Source organism: Megalobrama amblycephala, linkage group LG3 (genome assembly GCF_018812025.1).
Source record: "Megalobrama amblycephala isolate DHTTF-2021 linkage group LG3, ASM1881202v1, whole genome shotgun sequence".
NCBI classification, from domain to species: Eukaryota; Metazoa; Chordata; class Actinopteri; order Cypriniformes; family Xenocyprididae; genus Megalobrama; species Megalobrama amblycephala.
Window position 1 is genome coordinate 33838753 of NC_063046.1, and position 18015 is coordinate 33856767.

The 18015-nt window shown below is 36.8% G+C and overlaps 4 protein-coding genes across 5 annotated transcripts; 3 read left to right on the forward strand and 1 right to left on the reverse strand.

Annotated features, from left to right (window-relative positions):
* The first annotated feature begins 41 nt into the window (after positions 1 to 41).
* zgc:162297 (uncharacterized protein LOC555865 homolog) lies at positions 42 to 7281 on the forward strand. 2 transcript variants are annotated; one of them, XM_048185239.1, is made up of 6 exons: positions 42 to 511; positions 584 to 683; positions 4400 to 4580; positions 4680 to 4830; positions 4936 to 5063; positions 7033 to 7281. In XM_048185239.1, exons 1-6 carry the CDS (start codon positions 393 to 395, stop codon positions 7221 to 7223), a joined length of 870 nt encoding a protein of 289 aa, XP_048041196.1. In that variant the 5' UTR covers positions 42 to 392; the 3' UTR covers positions 7224 to 7281. The 2 variants fall into 2 exon arrangements, with proteins under 2 accessions (XP_048041196.1, XP_048041197.1); XM_048185240.1 differs by having other exon boundaries at positions 138 to 511; positions 584 to 666.
* On the reverse strand, positions 7271 to 12286 carry si:ch211-260e23.9 (uncharacterized protein LOC555795 homolog). The gene is made up of 4 exons (XM_048185241.1): positions 12131 to 12286; positions 10626 to 10782; positions 8687 to 8822; positions 7271 to 8117 (listed from the first exon to the last, which is right to left on the reverse strand). Exons 2-4 carry the CDS (start codon positions 10753 to 10755, stop codon positions 7889 to 7891), a joined length of 495 nt encoding a protein of 164 aa, XP_048041198.1. The 5' UTR covers positions 10756 to 10782; positions 12131 to 12286; the 3' UTR covers positions 7271 to 7888.
* On the forward strand, positions 11136 to 15478 carry si:ch211-260e23.8 (protein C19orf12 homolog). The gene is made up of 4 exons (XM_048185243.1): positions 11136 to 11289; positions 12978 to 13138; positions 13539 to 13729; positions 14928 to 15478. The coding sequence occupies exons 3-4, from the start codon at positions 13570 to 13572 to the stop codon at positions 15191 to 15193; spliced, it is 426 nt and encodes a 141-aa protein (XP_048041200.1). The 5' UTR covers positions 11136 to 11289; positions 12978 to 13138; positions 13539 to 13569; the 3' UTR covers positions 15194 to 15478.
* Positions 15479 to 15637: 159 nt separating this feature from the next.
* zgc:101715 (Protein C19orf12 homolog-like) lies at positions 15638 to 17018 on the forward strand. Its single transcript, XM_048185242.1, has 3 exons — positions 15638 to 15747; positions 15963 to 16131; positions 16252 to 17018. Exons 2-3 carry the CDS (start codon positions 15972 to 15974, stop codon positions 16515 to 16517), a joined length of 426 nt encoding a protein of 141 aa, XP_048041199.1. The 5' UTR covers positions 15638 to 15747; positions 15963 to 15971; the 3' UTR covers positions 16518 to 17018.
* The last annotated feature ends 997 nt before the right edge of the window (positions 17019 to 18015 follow it).

Below are 18015 nucleotides of genomic sequence, written 5' to 3' on the forward strand. Positions count from 1 at the left end.
GGCACTGAGGTAGCGGAAGTACGTTGAGCACATGGCTAGCAGGCTCAAGAAGTAAACAATCCGAGTGATCGCGTTAAATAGACGGATTTAATCGCGCTATAATGTTAGTGATACATGAAATGTAATGTTTTGGTTGTGCTCTGTTGGCCGTTTGAGATGTCAAGTGTTGTCGAGCTGATATAGCGCATTATTTTGTTACAGTTGCTGCTATTGGGTTACCCAGGCAAATCAGCTTCACTATATTGACTGGCGCCCCCTTAGAAATACACAATATACTACAATATAGCGTTTTAAAATATTATCAAAGGATTCCGATAGACAGAGGGGTCATGTAGCTTGGTTGTTGTCATTAGATCCACACTTGTGTCAGTATATAACCTTTGACCAGTCACATGACCATCAAAACACACACAAATCTGTTTTTTGTTGCCTTAAGAAATGAAGTTTTTAAATCTTTTCGGACGATTAAAATCAAATGTCATTGGCATGATTCACGTCCGAGCCTTGCCAGGTAACGCATTTCAAGGGAGAACAAAATTAACATTGAGGAAAGACTGAACTTTTAAATTCTTTTCTTTTGCAGGAACTCCCTTGAACCGCGCGACTATCGCAGAGATCACAGAGGAAGCTTGTCGAGAGGCGGAAATTTACCACCACGCTGGACTTGTATGTGCTCAGAACAAGTAAAACGCAGAGGTGTAAATAGTACCTGAAAACCATACTTGAGTAAAAATTCTGATACCTTACATCGAAAATGACTCCTCTACAAGTTACAAGTCACCAATAAGACTTGAGTAAAAGTCTTAAAGTATCTGATTTTAACATAATTTTACTCATGCTGAAAGTATGCTCATAGATGCACTAGTCCTGAGAGACATGCCAGTGAAAATAAGAAACAATTGATTTGTAAGATGAGAAATCAAGTTTATTTTCTAAAATCAAAATAAAACTGAACACCTCAATGTTGCTATAAATCAAGGTCGACACAACAGCCTCTCAAAAGTCTACAAATTCTCAAGTCTCAGTTGAGCTCAAGTGCACAGAAAGGCCATAAGTAAACCAATATGCTTCAAAATGGTCTTGTCAATATAGCAGATAAATAAAACAATGTTAAGTAAAATTAAATAGTCCAAGTCTACTGTATGTGCTGGTTTGAGCCTCATCACCAGCTGCAGTCATTTCCTCATCTAATAAATCACACACCTGCGATAAGCAACTACCTGCTAATGCACTCACATTCACGTAAAGTATCCTTGTTGAAAAGTTTTGGGTGGGTAAAGGTAAAATGCACAAGATGTAGTACCTTCAATGTCCTTAGATGGTGATATCGCTTCTTTATATCAGAAACAAACTGCTGCAGAAAAATTGAGCTGCCATGAAAAATGTCATTTGTAATTGCATTACTCATCACAAATGTATTGGAGTAAAAAGTAGTAAAAGTTGCCAATATCTGTGATACTCGGTACAACTACAAAGTAGCCAAAAAGATACTTAAGTACAGTAGCTAATAACATTTACTCAAGTACGTTACACCTCTGGTAAAACGTAAACATTATCATAGATGTTTAGAATTATAATCATCTCGAGCTTTCTAACATTCTGAAGTAATAATAACCGCCTTATAATAATGGTGCTTAATTCACAAATGAATCATTCTTTTAAAGGTGCCCTAGAACCAGTTTTTACAAGATGTAATATAAGTCTAAGGTGTCCCCTGAATGTGTCTGTGAAGTTTCAGCTCAAAATATCCCATAGATGTTTTTTAATTAATTTTTTTAACTGCCTATTTTGGGGCATCATTAACTATGCACCAATTCAGGCTGCAGCCCTTTTAAATCGGGCCCTACCAAAATATTCATCCAAACATAGACCTCTATATAAGCTTGAATAATAAATTGTAAATGTGTTCAGCGTTCTGCAACAATTCTTTTTTTCTAGAATGTTTTAACCCGTAAAGTGAGCAGGATATATTAAAGGTACAATATGTAATAATTTTGTCCACTAGAGGTCGCTAGAAGCCTATTCAAAACAAAGGTGTAGCTTGATGACGCCAAGTTTTAGAGACGTATCTTGGGACATGTGGTCTCCACCTCAACAGATGGTGCAAAAGAATAGGGATTGGAGTCGGGAAGAACTCATGTTCATGGATGCGATTATTAACGTTACTGTAGTATGAAGCAGAGCAGGACCGAGTGTTGTGGGAGCTGAACGAGGCCGCTGGAGTGACTGCGCAACACACGCACCGGAAGTTTTATTATGACACAGTCACCGGCGCCGCTTCCGCTTTTCCGGTCATGAGTATGAGGTAATGCAGCTCTGTTTATTATTAGATACATTTGAGTGTGTTGAAAATGATGTTATAACGTTACTCTGTGCGTTCACTTGGTGGCTGCTGTGAGCTACATCGATTTAAGAATATCATATTAAATATTGGATGTCTTGTGATGATAAATGGCATGCAATTAATTTGAAAATGTATTGTATGATGGAGAAAATTATCTATTACTGTTAATAAAAATAAAACTGCATCTGATTATGCTATGTTAGCTATTTGACAAAATAGTGTTTTTCTCTGAGGCATGGTAAAGCATGGTACTCGAAAAAAAACAAGAAAATTTATTTAAACAATAAGACTAAACGTGTTGAGCTCTATAACAATTCGTTTTCTGTCTATAAATATATCAAAACAGATGTTCCCATGTCTATTAAAATGTGTAATATTTTAAAGCGTCTTTGGTGTTTCCATGGTTTCTACAAAATAAAACCAGAAACCGAGGGTTAACGCGGGTATGATGCAATTGACAAGCGACTCCTCACACGTCCCGGAGCCTTGGTTAAAATTGAAATTTTCTCATGATTTACAAATAGTTGGAAACATTTGGGATATTTTAAGTACCCAAGTGAACAAAATATATAACACTGGCCTAGTGGTTTTTGGATATTTTACTGCTAAATTATTACATATTGTACCTTAAAAATTAAATGAACGGCTTCGGGGCAGCAGAAGCCGGAGCCCTCCCGAGCTCTACAGCGCCCCACAGTGTTACAATGTAAATTTGTGGTGGAAAATAGAACTGCAGCGCGGTCTAATTGAACGATAAAAAATGATGGCTAATCAGAGCTCGAACATTTAAAGCGCAGACAACATAATTGCAGTGGACACTTATAATAAACAGAACGTTATCAAAGTTACTTTTTCACTCGGCGGCCATATTTGCAACGCCTCCGGGCAGCTATTTCAGGCATCCAAGACCAAGTCCTATCTATTTGAATGGGGAAATCCTGAAATCTCAAAAACTGCAACAAAATCTAACATGAACTGTCCCATAAATGTTGTTTCTTATTCTTAAATAGTGTTAAAAAGCTTATTTTTTGTAGGCTAGACGAGTCAATGCGCATAATTTGTCCTAATCGCGAGTCTCAGGTTTCTATGGGAACCAGAGCCTCTAACAGTGACGCAGTGACTTTATCAACCAGTGATTGGCTCTTTTACTTAGAAGGCGGGATATATTCCGCCATATTGCACGTTGCAGTTAGTGAACAGTCTTTAGGTGCGTCCCAATTCGCGTACTTGTGCACTATTCTATGACGTTTTTTAAGTACAAATAGTGCAGTGGTGTGTTCACACTGAAAATTCCAAAAAGAATAGTACACTTATAACTAAGTGTGGAATGTTGGACACTTCATGCACTCAGCTGTCACAGCTTTAATTATGTAGCAGAGGGGGAGGAGGTATCACACTCTCTGTTAAATTACAAAATACCCTTATACAATTCATGCACTACATGGATGAGTACATAGTGCATAAGTAGTTACATAGTGTATAAGTGCATAGTGCGTTGCGTCATTTGGGACGCAACTTTTCTATCTATAGTTTTTGATGTTTTTTAGTGTTTGATGTTATTATCCTTTGGTGTAGTATAGTTATCAATCTTTAGCCTATAGTTCAGGGTGTGAACAGCCCTTAGTGACAACAAACTGAAAAAAGGACTGAGCATGAAATTAATATAAACAGCTTCAAAGTGTAGTTGAAAAAGACACATGGCTTTGTTGGAATGTTTCATTTAGACTAGAGCATGTTATATCACCCCCATGATGTCAAGTACCACGTAATTATTTAATGACGTAAAATAAGAGCAGAATCGGATTCTTAAACCAGTTCCTTCAAAAGAACCGATTCGTGGAAACGAGTCGGAGCAGTCTTCGGATTACGAGTGCCTGCAAAGGTCAAAACTAGCATTCAGTAAGAGATATTTTTCCATTTTCTTTTAAATGTGACTGAACGAAATGACATCAAACCAGTCTTTCTGATAAATGTTATCAGATTTTAGATCTTTTTTTTTCAGTTATGTTTTGACCGGGTCAGTTTATGCTCATTTCAGACAATTCTCTCTGACAGGATGGGCTGATCATTGAAAACATGCATGATATTCCATACACCCTTGAAGTGGGTCCAGAAGTGTGTGCATCAATGACAGCTGTGTGTGCAGCAGTCAGGGGCCTTTATCCATCTTGGCCGCTTGGTGTTCAGATTCTCTCAGCTGCAAACCAATCAGCACTGGCTGTTGCCCTGGCCTCAGGTGTTCGGATGACTGTACAAACTATCACAAATGCCTTTTTAAACCAAGGTATTCTCTGACCAAGATATTTAATGAATATTAACTTCTGCCTCTCCACAGGCCTGGATTTTATCCGTGCAGAGGGGTTTGTGTTCTCACACGTTGCAGACGAAGGCCTGTTAAATGCTTGCGCTGGTGAGCTGCTGCGCTACCGTAGACGCATTGGAGCAGAGCACGTTCAGATCTTCACAGACATCAAGAAGAAGCACAGGTATAATCAGATCTTCATTGCGTGCTGGCTGACCACAGAGCTCGAACAGAGGCACAACAGTGTGGTGGTTTCTGCTTTATTGTGTGATATTTGATAATGTTACAGTGCTCATGCCCTGACTTCAGATGTGAGCATAGCTGAAACAGCCCAAGCAGCTGAGTTCTTCCTTTCTGATGGAGTCATCGTCACAGGAACTGCCACTGGAGCACAGGCTGATCCAGGGGAACTGAGGGGTGAGTCTGGCAGCCTGATGCCATAATACACTTTAGTCTGACTGCGTTGTGTATTTTCTAATGCCGTACTTTGTCGTCAATGTATCATTAAGTCAATTTTTAAGATATTATGCTCTCCAGACATGTCCTGATTGTCAGTAATATTTTTAAAGGTCCCGTTTTTCGTGTTTTTTCGAAGCTTTGATTGTGTTTATAGTGTGCAATATAACATGTGTTCATGTTTCGCGTGTAAAAAAACAGTATTTTTCACATAATTTACTTATCTGTATACCGCTGTTTCCACTGTCATAAAAACGGGCTGATGACTTCCTTGTTCTATGAAGTCCCTCCTTCAGAAATACGTAACGAGTTCTGATTGTGCCAGCGGTTCCTGTGTTGTGATTCGACAGCAGCTTAGCGCACCTTGCCCGGAAAGGTCACGCCTCTTACCATAACGTGGAAATGCACGCGCTCAGTGTTATTGTAAACATGTCTTTAATTTTACCCTATCAATTTGAGCCGGAATCAGACCCGGTGATTGGACTGCGGGATGAAAATAACAGCGTTTCGACGACATGGCGACAAACACACTCTACAAACGCAACTCTTGTGTATTCCTGTGGGCGGAGGTTAGTCAAAAAACTGTTTTAGTGACGTCATTAAAGAAGGAAGTAGAGGGATGTAGTCCAAACTGGCCGTTCGATGTAGGCGACTTCTGTTAAATAAAATATTTCGCTTGGCATTGAACTTTGATCTTTAAAATTTTACAGATTTTATTTATACTCTAACAACATTACACACTAACTAAAGTTTGAAACATGGGATCACGAAGAACGGGACCTTTAAATGTGCTTACCAAGGCTAAATGTTTTTTATTTAAATACAAAGCAAAACGACAGGAGAGGTGTAATGAAAAGGTAGCTGTGGCATTTTCTTTCCTAATCATCCTAACCACTCTGTCATGGCAATATCACAAGACTATTTTTCGCCTCGACGAGAAATCTCGTCACATTTTAGTCTCGCGAGATCTCGTGACAAGAGATCTCATCACACCCTTACTATTTATTGAACTTTCCATTCATCAAAGAATCCTGAAAAAAGATCCTGGTTTCCCCAACAATATTAAGCAGCACAACTGTTTTCATCATTGATAATAAATGTTTCATGAGCAGAAAATCAGCACATTACAATGATTTCTGAAGGGTCATGTGACATTGAAGAATGGAGTGATAGCTGCTGAACATTCAGTTTCACCATCACATGAATAAGTAAAACTTTACAATTTATTAAAACAGAAAACAGTTATTTTGAATTGTAATAATATTTCACAGTATTACTGTTTTACTGTATATTTGTGTTGCCTTGGTTTGCATAAGAAACAAAATCTTACAGACCCCAATTGTCCAAAATTATATGTTTATGCAAAGTCCAGGAATCATTAGTGTTAAAACTGTACACTTTTGTGACACTCTCAGTGTTCAATCCCATTCAAAGGTTGATCTGCTCATTTAGAGGTTAATCTGCTTCTAGTATCTAATGGAGCCCATCAGCCAAGACAGTACTGTCCTTTGGAAAAAAAGAGGATACTGAACAGTCTCCTGGCCCTGGTGACTGCCCTATGTGGGCAGATGGCCTGCTTCCTGCCCTTCCTCAAAACCAATGGCCTTGTATGAGCTAACATAGATACCACACTGCCAGCTATTTTAAATCCCACTTCCAGATGGCTGGTGATCATGGAAGGCTGTAAACATAGGCATGAAAACCAGGCCCAGTCTAGTCTGCCACTGCCCTGCTGCCTACTTTGGACTTGTGCCTATTGCCTTCCTTAGTTCTGATCCATTGGACTGGGGAAGCTGTCAGATGGAGGATGAGGCACAGTCTGCCAAAATCCTCATTACAATGAAGGAACAACATGTTTTTGTATTTTTATGCATGCATGTAGCAGAAAGATGTCCTCATACTCATGTTGAGAGTCCTATTTGTTTAACAGAGGTTACCCAGTCTGTACGGATCCCTGTTCTCATCGGTTCTGGAGTAACGCATGATAATGTGGAGCAATACCTTCAAGCAAACGCCATGATCATCGGCTCCCATTTCAAGAAAGGAGGCTACTGGGCAAATGGTGTGGATGCTGAGAGAGTCAAAAGGTTCATGGGGAAGATGCACACACTTCTGGAATGACTGTTGTAACTAAAATGGCTCAAAAATAAAAATAAATAAGAGCAATGTAAAGACAAAATATTTATTTTTCACTTTTTAAAAAGTTTTATCAAATATATTCATGAGGATAAAAAAGCAACACCATTTAAATATACAAAGTCAAATAATAACAGTTGTAACAATATGAATTACGACATACATCATCGGACTTAGTTTCTCGGCGGTAAACATAGCATATTGCTTTGTCATGCGAGTATCATTAAGATACAATTTTACTTTAATACTTGATGAAACAAACGCCTTGTACAGTACAGTCTTCAATACTGAATTATTTTCAAACAATGTTTTTTTTTTCTTTCACTTATTATACATGCACCAGTCACAGCTAAGCTAAAATAGAAGCACACAAACATTACATTGCTTAAAAACTTTAAAGTACCAAAGGACTAATAATGCAAATTACTTGTAATTTTGTAACAAATGCTTATTTCAGTGTCAGACTGTCAGTGAGACCTCTTCCTGAAGATAATAATACACCATTGCATTTAAAGAAACATTTTTCTTAATCCATACTAGTCTTACAGGGGAATGGTTTCATGTCATCATTTGCAAATATACCCCCTTAAAACGACTATTCACTTATCAAATTCTGTATGTTCAGTGCTTTCAGAAGCATTTGATTTATCTTAATAGTTGTACAGGCGCTGAGCGGGCTGTTTGAAGTAGCCATAATGGCGCTCAGAAGGTGAATAGCGTGTTCTTGCGAGGTTTTGCCTGTTGAGGGCGCCGCGGGTCAGCTTTTTGTGCTCATTATAGACTCTGGCACGCTGCACTGAGAGCAGAATGGTGCTGCAGGGCAAGGGGCTGCCCCATGCTGCTAACCGCCAAGAAACGTGGCGTCTGATTGGCACAGGCCTAAAGGGGTAGATTGACAAATCACAAGCCAACATAACCACAGTTACAACATGGAAATATAGGTTACATATCTGTGCGACATCATATTCTTCATGTTTTTTGTTTTTTTTGAAAATTAAAAAAATTGTTACAAAAAAATAAATGCTTAAATCAGTTTCCACCAAAATATGAAGCAGCAAACGTTTTTAACATTATAATGATAATAAATGTTTTTAATCAGCAAATCGGCATATTAGAATGATTTCTGAAGGATCATGTGACACTGAAGACTTGAAATGATGCTGAAAATTCAACTGCATCACATCAATAAGTTATATTTTAATATATTAAAATAAAAAATGGTTATTTTAAATTGTAATAATTTCACGATATTACTATTTCTACTGTATTTATGATCCAATAAATGCAGCCTTGTTGAGCATAAGAGACTTCTTTCAAAAGCATAACCAATCTAATCAAAAATTAAACACCTAACATGCCATTTTAAGTTACTTAAATAATGAATATTATATCTATTCTAGCTGAATAAATTATTCTAGCTGAAAATGTGTAATTGTCTTTAAACTTACCTAGCCATGTCCTCTGTTTCTTCATCCGAACCAAGTTCTCCCTGATCGGGCCTCATCTGGTATACAGACATGCTGGGGTGCTCAATTAACAGGTTCTCAAGAATGTTTGTGTCAGCTGAGCCAAGTGACTGATTCTCTGCACAGGAAGCATAAATTACTTCAAGTCAACAACATTACTAATTATCCAATTAGGGATAATTCAGAGCAGGGTCGACACTTAAATTCACAGGACAATTTTTTTTTATTCCCTTTTTCTCACAGGCCCAATGAGTAAGCTATACAATAATGAATACTGAGGCTATAGTTGTCACCAGGGTCAGATTAAGGTATACAGGCCTTAATAAGGCAGTGAATAAGGCAGTGATTGAAAGCACTCTGATCCAGTGGTGTTGGGCATTGTCAGAGTAACAGTACATGTACTTGACAAGCACCAGTTTAGAAAAAGAGAATTCCCTACTAGCATTGGTGACCGCTGTTGTGCCATGAGTTTGCAACTGAAACTGATGTAGGGAGGGGTCGCGCTGTGTGCTTGACAACTGCCTGCAAAGGCAATAGTCAGTACTGTACTAGAACTGTACAAATAGTTTAATCAGAAAATATTTGCAAAAACGCTGAACGCTTACCAGCATCAACTAAACGCTGGATTTTCAAAAGTATGTGAAGTTCAAGACTTCATTGTTGCAGTAAACTTGCACAACGTTCTTGAATGAATAATTTATTAGATGCACGCCGGTCTGTTATTGTAGGGATATATTTACATTTTCACGCCCCTAAACATGACGCAGAACAAAGCGAACTGTGATTGGTTGCATTACATGTCAGTCAAATGTCCTCTTGGGCAGTCCTTGACCAATGAAAGCTGCGATAGAGTCCAGACCTTCTGTCAAGGTCGATTAAAGTAGTAAAAGATATTGTTAAAATAGTCAACATGACTACAGTGGTTCAACCTTAATATTATGAAGTGACGAATACTTTTTGTGCACAAAAACAAAACAAAAATAATGACTTTATTCAACAATATCTTCTGACTTTCTGAAGTAGAACCTGGAAGCGCTGGACGTAACAGTGTAACAGAAAGATAGAAGATTGACTATTTTAACTGTTTTTACTACTTTTCTGGACTTTAAATGACGATAATTACATTACTTTCTATGGGAGATAAAAAAAACACCTCTGGGATTTCATCAAAAATATCTTAATTTGTGTTCTGAAGATGAACAAAGGTCTTACGGGTGTGGAATGACATGAGGGTGAGTAATTATTGGCAGAAATTTCATTTTTGGGTGATCTAACCCTTTAAAACAGCACAAACATGCATTTTAGTCTCGGGCTATGCTTAAGCCTTGTCTGTAAAACTGGGCATAAGTTTTAAAATCAGAATTACACGTGTGGTTTCTTTATCAGTGGAATTTTAAAGAAAATTTTTATAGTTTTGCTATAGCTGCTGGATAAACAACTGAACACAAAACCACACTAACATACATTTAAGATAGTTTGGTTGATTTTAAATGAAACTGATTTTAACTGCTCAGGACAAGGTTATTTTTGTCACATATTCTTTAAAATGATAAATTTTTATATAACTTATGTATTACAATATGTCTTTACTAATGGTTTGATATTTTGTATGTTAACTTTTTCATTAATTGTTTTACAGTTTTATTTTGCCAAACATTTCAAAGAGGCTGAAATAATGGCATATTAAGTTTTGATAGATTGCCCCATATAGTGTGACAACTTGCCATGCTTGTATGTTCAGTGAACTGCCCCAGGCTCGCCTATATAGCCACTATAACACACCCAGATGCAAGAAATGGAAGTAATGACTCATACTTGTGTGATAAGATGTGTATTTACATTAATAAACCTAAGAATTATTGAACTGTAAAAATCAGCTAACTTTTATCAATAACCGCAGATTATAACCAAAATAACTCACCGTGTATCTTTATGATAACCCATTCTCCATCATCAAACTCGAGGAGGTTTGCACAGTTATCAGTTTCTTCTGCAACATCACTGTCCTTCTCTTCTCTTCCCACCAGCTGTGCAAGGATTCTGCTGATCATTTTGTTATGGCTTAGCCAGACTGCTATCTGTTAAAAAAAATATATCAACAAGGAGTTATGTTGCCCTCTAGAGGAACCGACCTCCATTGCAATATTTCCCTTTGCAATTCAAAAGATATTGTAATGAGCATATTTAGCATGCGGATATCTGCTCTTGCTGTTTAAATATAAGCTGTTGATGGGAAGTAATGTGCAGAATGTCTAGGTGTCACATTAGACACTGCAGCCTTGCGTGACATTAAATATAAGGTCATGTTCTTGTTCAGCTAATGCACTTGGCATGTACCAGCTGGTTGAACTGAGACATAGCGTCCCTTTCCACAGATCACTTATTTTTAACATTGTCTAGAATTCCTTTCTAATGTTAGCTTTATTTTAGATTAAATTCATATACGAGAGAGATCATCAATAGACTTCTGTACAAGATCAGATATGTAAAGACATGTCGGCCTATCCTGCTAAAGGCGAGTAGGAGTTTTTGCAAACTGAATTCTATGAGCCCACTGTACAGATGCAGAACTGACATTTTTACAGGTTTGAATAACCCCTTTACAAAGATAACTTATTTGCACACACACACACACACACACACACACACACACACACACACACACACACACACACACCAGATGACTTACTTAAACCAGCATAACATTTCATAAATGGTTAATTGTAGCACCTCTTTAGACCCTTTTAAATACAATTAAATTAAATACAAAAGGCTTAGTGATGATATTTGTTTTACTGTTTTTATTTTTAAACTATTTCAAAAGAAAAGGATTGCTGGTTTCTTAACCATATATTAATATATTAGGTTATATCTTAACCGCTAATAATTTTCTTTTTTTTTTTTTTTTTTACGATGTTTCTTGATAGTTTTTAAGTTTTTTTTTTTTTTTTTTATCATTTCAGTCAAAACTATTTTTAAAACTGTTATGTTTATTTTTGAATATCCTAAAATTATCCCCAGTACGTCAGTGAAGTGGGACAGGAAGGAGTGATCAGCTGCAGCCCTGGCCCTGACCATGTAAAGCGTTCTAGACTTGTTTACAGTCAAGCGCTGACTGTACATTTCTTTACAGCTACCTAAGTAGTTCACACAACAATAATAAAAATTATTGTTTTTCGGATTATCGAAGAAATTAATTATATTAAGGACAAAATAATAATATCCAAACTGCTTTCGTTTTTGTGTAGCCTAGGCTATACTATTCTTCTTCAAAAAGGGATAAACTAATAAACAGTGTTCAAATAGAGTTGAGCGTTTAAATACAAAAGAATGAACTTAGCTGAAGTTATCTATACGAAGAAACAAAACACATTCACAAATTTGACATTTCAGAAAGATGCGGTAAAATCTGTATAGGTTTCCCACCTTATTAGCTGTCAGAAAAGTAGTTTTTGCAGCTTAATTCCTCTGCTTTATCTAAATTGTGTCGCAGTCGCTCCCGTCTGAGTACAGTCTGGACTTGTTTATGTTCTCGAGGCTCCTCCCCCTTGTTCTTGACTGTACTGTACCTGACGTCACAAGCTCCACCCACGGGGCGGGTCAATGGTATTCGTGCAAGAGGATGTTCTTGTTTACGTACTGGAGGTTTCACAGGTGTTCAAAGATAGGCTTTCCTATAACCTACAATACTAAAGAAAAACACTGAACCTCAAAGCCGCAGACGCTGATTGGAAGTCAAATTGACTGACCATGGTGCTGCATAATGCACACTTATAACATTTAGAGTGTGAAAGACACATTTTCAAAGTCTGTAACTCTTTTTCTTTTGCACTGTCTCAACTAATAGACTAATATCCTGAAAATTAGTGTGAAGTTATGTACTACAAAGAGCAGTTGTTTCAACCAATTACTATCTATCTATCTATCTATCTATCTATCTATCTATCTATCTATCTATCTATCTATCTATCTATCCTAGCCAAACATAACCATAACTTCTGTCACCTTGAAGGGTGGTGTGACAATGTGGCCCTCTAGAGGTTAAAACAGCGTGGGACAGTCTTTTGAATAACCTGAGCCACAGTTTTTTTGTTTTCTCGTTTAACCTAATCTCAAAATGGCAGAAAAGACCCATCTTATGATAAACATTACATTTTCAAATGAAATTTATAGAGTAATCATTTGAATGTCTAAACTAAGCTATATAGGCTATTGTATGAATTATCCTCGTGTGAGATGCCTGTGTCATGTGTTCATATTCATATTGTCATAGAGATAACACAAATTAAAGCGAGACGACCTACAAGTCAATCGGCTCCCCATCAGATGAGCAGACTGCAGAATTGTGCAAATAACTTGAGCAATCCCACACTGATTTCACCCAAAGTGACTGTAACAGGCGCCTGCTAGCTCCTCTTTATTAAAGAACAAAAGGTAAGCTCTTTAAAAACTAGTTTTTGTTTAAGTGTCAAATGTATTATAATAGTGTAGTCAATAGAATAGATTTGCTATCATTTGTTTTATGTTTTAAAATAGGCTATTAATAATAATTTTAGTTTTTAAAGATAATATTGTGTAATCCATAATGTCGAATATCTCACAATTGTCCCTAGTAGGCCTATTATTCATAGTTTCTATTTTTCCATCGTTCGACTTCGATTGCAGAATGTGAAATATACCTAAATATATACTGTCAGTAATACAATTTGCTATCATGAATTCATTTAAAATAGTAGCCTAGTTATTCTAAAATGATGCACGAACTGGCAACTTCTTTACGTATCAACATGACGTGTTTTAGTTTTGTGTGTTAAAGTGGAAAATGTTCTATTAGTGTTCATTTCAAGGTTTCTCTTGACACCACAATGAGCGGGCGCGTGGATGATGTGATGCAGCTTTGCTGTGAGGTCTCGGCCAGCAGGAAGATGAAAGCAGCAGTGAAGAGCTCTGGAAAGGGCGCCGCAGCGGCGGGTGGAGGTGCTTTTGTGGGGGGGATGGTTGGAGGCCCAGCCGGTATAGCTGTCGGTAGGATCATGCCTCTGTTTCCCATGCAATCCATGAACTTTCATCTACTTTCATCATAGGGTGTAGGGTGGTGTTATTATCTTTAATAGAGCAGTTTATATAGCTACAGTTTACACACACACACACACACACACACACACACACACACACATCACAAGTTTAATTATTTTAAAGGATTAGTCCACTTTTAAATAAACTTTTCCTGCTAATTTACTCACCCCCATGTCATCCAAGATGTCCATATTTTTCTTTCTTCAGTCGAAAAGAAATTAAAGTTTTTGATGAAAACATTCCAGGATTTTTCTCCTTATAGTGGACTTCAATGGGCACCAAACAGCTGAAGGTCAAAATTAGTTTCACTGCAGCTTTAAATTGTTAAACACGATCCCAGATGAGAAATAAGGGTCTTATCTAGTGAAACCATCACTCATTTTCTGAAAAAAATTGAAAATTATATAAGTTTTAACCTTAAATGCTCATCTTGAACTAGCTCTCTTCTTATTCTCCTCTATTAGAATTCCAGCAGTGTAGATGCTGCTAAGTGTAATACTGCCCTCCACAGGCCAAAGTTTGAACTAATTGTTATATACTATTGAACTAGCATATTGCATATAAAAATTAGTTCAAACTTTGGCCTGTGGAGGGCAGTAATACGCTTAGCAGCATCTACACTGCTGGAATTCTAACAGAGGAGAAGAAGAAGAGAGCTAGTTCAAGATGAGCATTTCTGGTTAAAACTTACTTAATTTTAAATTTTCTTTTTTTTCAGAAAATGAGTGATGGTTTCACTAGATAAGACCCTTATTTCTCATCTGGGATCGTGTTTAACAATTTGAAGCTGCAGTGAAACTAATTTTGACCTTCAACTGTTTGGTGCCCATTGAAGTCCACTATAAGGAGAAAAATCCTGGAATGTTTTCATCAAAAACTTTAATTTCTTTTCGACTGAAGAAAGAAAGACATGGACATCTTTGATGACATGGGGGTGAGTAAATTATCAGGAAAAGTTTATTTAAAAGTGGACTAATCCTTGAATCCTTTAGCCCTGAAATTTTTACATTAAGGTTATAACTTTTTTTTTTCTTTTTTTTTTCGGTTTAACATTATTAAGCTTTAAGCTAAGTGGAGCTTTAATACCTTTACAAACAGAGCTATAAATGAATCATATTCTGCTATGAACCTCTTGATATTTTACTAGGTGGTACATTGGGAAGTCTCTTGGGAACTTGGATGACCAGTGGCTATTTCAAACCTCTTCCTGAGATCATCATGGAGCTGCCTCCTAAATATAAGGAGAAACTGTACTCTGATGTCATGGCTGCATTGGGCACTCTGGACTGGACAGACGTCGCTAGCCTCGTTGCTCTGGTTATGGGCAGTGCCACTCTGCAAGAACAAGTGCTTGCTGCTATACTCACTTATGCCAAGAGAGAGCTCAAGGCCGAAGTGCAGTATGAAAAATGACCACCAGAGGGTTAATGTCACCAGCCAGTGTTACTAAGTCTTAGTCCTGTTTGGTTATATTAGATACTCCTGTTGCTTTTGTACCCATTGTTATGTTTCTATATATTTTTATAATGCCATTTAAACAGTATAAAGAACATGAGCTATTTCTGGGTTATACTCTAATAAAGCACGTGTTGTTTCTGTGGCTATATATTCTCTAATAAATATCTCTCATCTCTGTGATGGATTAGTAGTGTTATATGTTTTTATCGAACTGAAAATCAATTCAACAGATTATGTGAAATGATAGCTTATGTTGTAGGCTATGTTTTTAAGTTTTGTCTTTTGTTTTTTAATCCCCAGCTAGATTTTTGTAAAGCTACTTTTCATGCCAGATTCATTTTATGCTCTATAATAGTTTATCAAAAATATCTATATATAGTCTCCACCTGACTAAATTCAAATGTTTAAGCGCAGAGACCAGAGCGCGGAAGTGCATGTAGGCTACTATGAATGTGATACCGAAAGTAAACTTCTGCTCGAGTTAAAACTCCAGCTTGAAAGACACTTAGGTAAGAAAAATCTTGTTTAGTAAAATCAGAAATGTAGTTTTTAAGTAGACCTACTGGTGATGTTTTTAAATTACAGTTCGTCGATCTTATTTTCTCAAACATAAAAAGTGGCGAGGCCTCAAAAAACGCGAAATGATTAAAGACTTGTGTGTTTCATTGGCAGTTTTTCCTCTTCCTTTATACATGTGTGCATCGTTGTTTATTTCAATTTTCAGCACGTCAAAATGACACATCGAAAAGATGATATTATGAAACTTTGCTGTGAAATCTCCGCAAATAAGAAGATAAAAGCAGCATTTAAAAGCTCAGCGAAAGGAGCTGCAGTTGCTGGTGGAGGTGCTTTTGTTGGAGGTCTGATCGGAGGTCCAGCTGGTATAGCTGTTGGTATGTTTATCCGTGATTTTTTTTTTTTTTTTTTTTTTTTGCAACCCACAAACGTCTAGTTAACTTATTAACCACAAGATGGTGCTATATTATAATTTTATTTCTTTATATTGATTAAAGGTGCTGCTTTGGGGGGTGCGCTGGGAGGATGGATGACAAGTGGCCAGTTCAAACCACTTCCTGAGATCCTCATGGAGCTGGCTCCTACACAGCAGGAGAAACTGTACTCTGATATCATGGCCGTAGTGGGTACATTGAAATGGACTGACCTCGCTCAATTAATTGCTCAAGTTAATGGGAATGCCTCTCTACATGAGCAGGTTCTGGCTGCTATACTCAGTTATACTAAAACACAGCTCAAAGCTGAAGTGCGGTATGAAGATTGAATTTAACTTCATTTAGTTACACTTTTAAGTTAATTATTGCATTTAAACTAATGACTGTTGGCATTTTGTTAGCAAGTTGACTAGTTCAAAATATCTTCTGATGTCAGAGACTATAGGACGGGATAATGTGAGAGACCAAGAATGGTTAAAACACTGGGCTATTTGTAACAGAACTAGTTCCAGTGTTTGGGACAAGCTATTTGTTGCTAGTTTACATTCTTTATGTCACAAGTGAAATTTTAATAAAGCACTATAAAGGATGTCACTATGGCAAAGTAGACCTTGCAAAAATATTATAGGCCCAGTCCTACATGTTTTGGTCAGACAGTTTACATTTTTGACAATGTCATATTATAGGCTACTAACACACAATACGCAATCACGTAAAATACACACGACCATGTAGGTCATTTATTAAAATTGTCACAATGCAAAATGTGTAATTTAGGTGTCACTGCATGTTGAATGGACATGAATGTATAATAAAATACATAATGGTGATTGTGTACATATGTATATCTTTATCCCAAGCCAAATAGGTGCAAAATATGGAAGAAAACGGTAAAATTCCTTAAAAAATCAGATCAGACAGTGCTTAATATTTGTTTCTTTTGGCCTATTGATAAATGTTCACAACTATAGTGTTACTAACTCCGATAATATAGGCTATAACAGTGGAAAACCAATGTAATCAAAATCAGTTTATGATCTCTTGAATAGACTGATAGTTGTAATGGGTGGTGGGTTGCTTCTTTTAAAATGTGAGATAGCCTCCAAAACAGAAACACCAGCCAGAATGTACCATTAAAGTGCACAATTCCTAAAATAATCCATTCTGAGCAAAAACTAACAAGAAAGAAGTCAGTCTTTTTTAGATGAAGTGTAACATTTGGTCAATCTGTCATTTTTTAGAACATTTAACATGACATTTCCCCCCAAATTCCCCATTTAAATGCTAAATGTCTTTAGTCTTTAATTGCCTGCAACCTTATTGAGGATAAGTGGTTTGGGGAATGGATGGATTGATGGATGGATAGATACATCATGGCAACACATAATGATTTGTTTTCATAATGAAACAAACTGTTTATTTTATCCCCTAACCCTAAACCTACCCATTACAGAAAACCATAGCCTATTTTTACACACACACACACACACACACACATATATATATATATATGATTTATAAGCTGTTTTCCTCAATGGGAACAAAGGACCAAGGATTTCAGATATTACAATCTTTGTGGACACAAACACATGCCCTTTTTATCACTTAGGGATTCTGTTTAAAATGGCTTTTTCTCTAAAGATCAGTATGGATTGAAAAGTTAGCTAGAGAGTTAAAAGGTTTTAAAGCCCCCCCCTGTAGTCAATAATTTTATCCCTTAAAACTCATCTTCGATCACCAATATTACATATTTAAACGTATTTTTCTGTGAAAAAAAATTCTTAATGCCTTAAATTAGCTTGAATGTAACTCTACACCCTTGCCTCA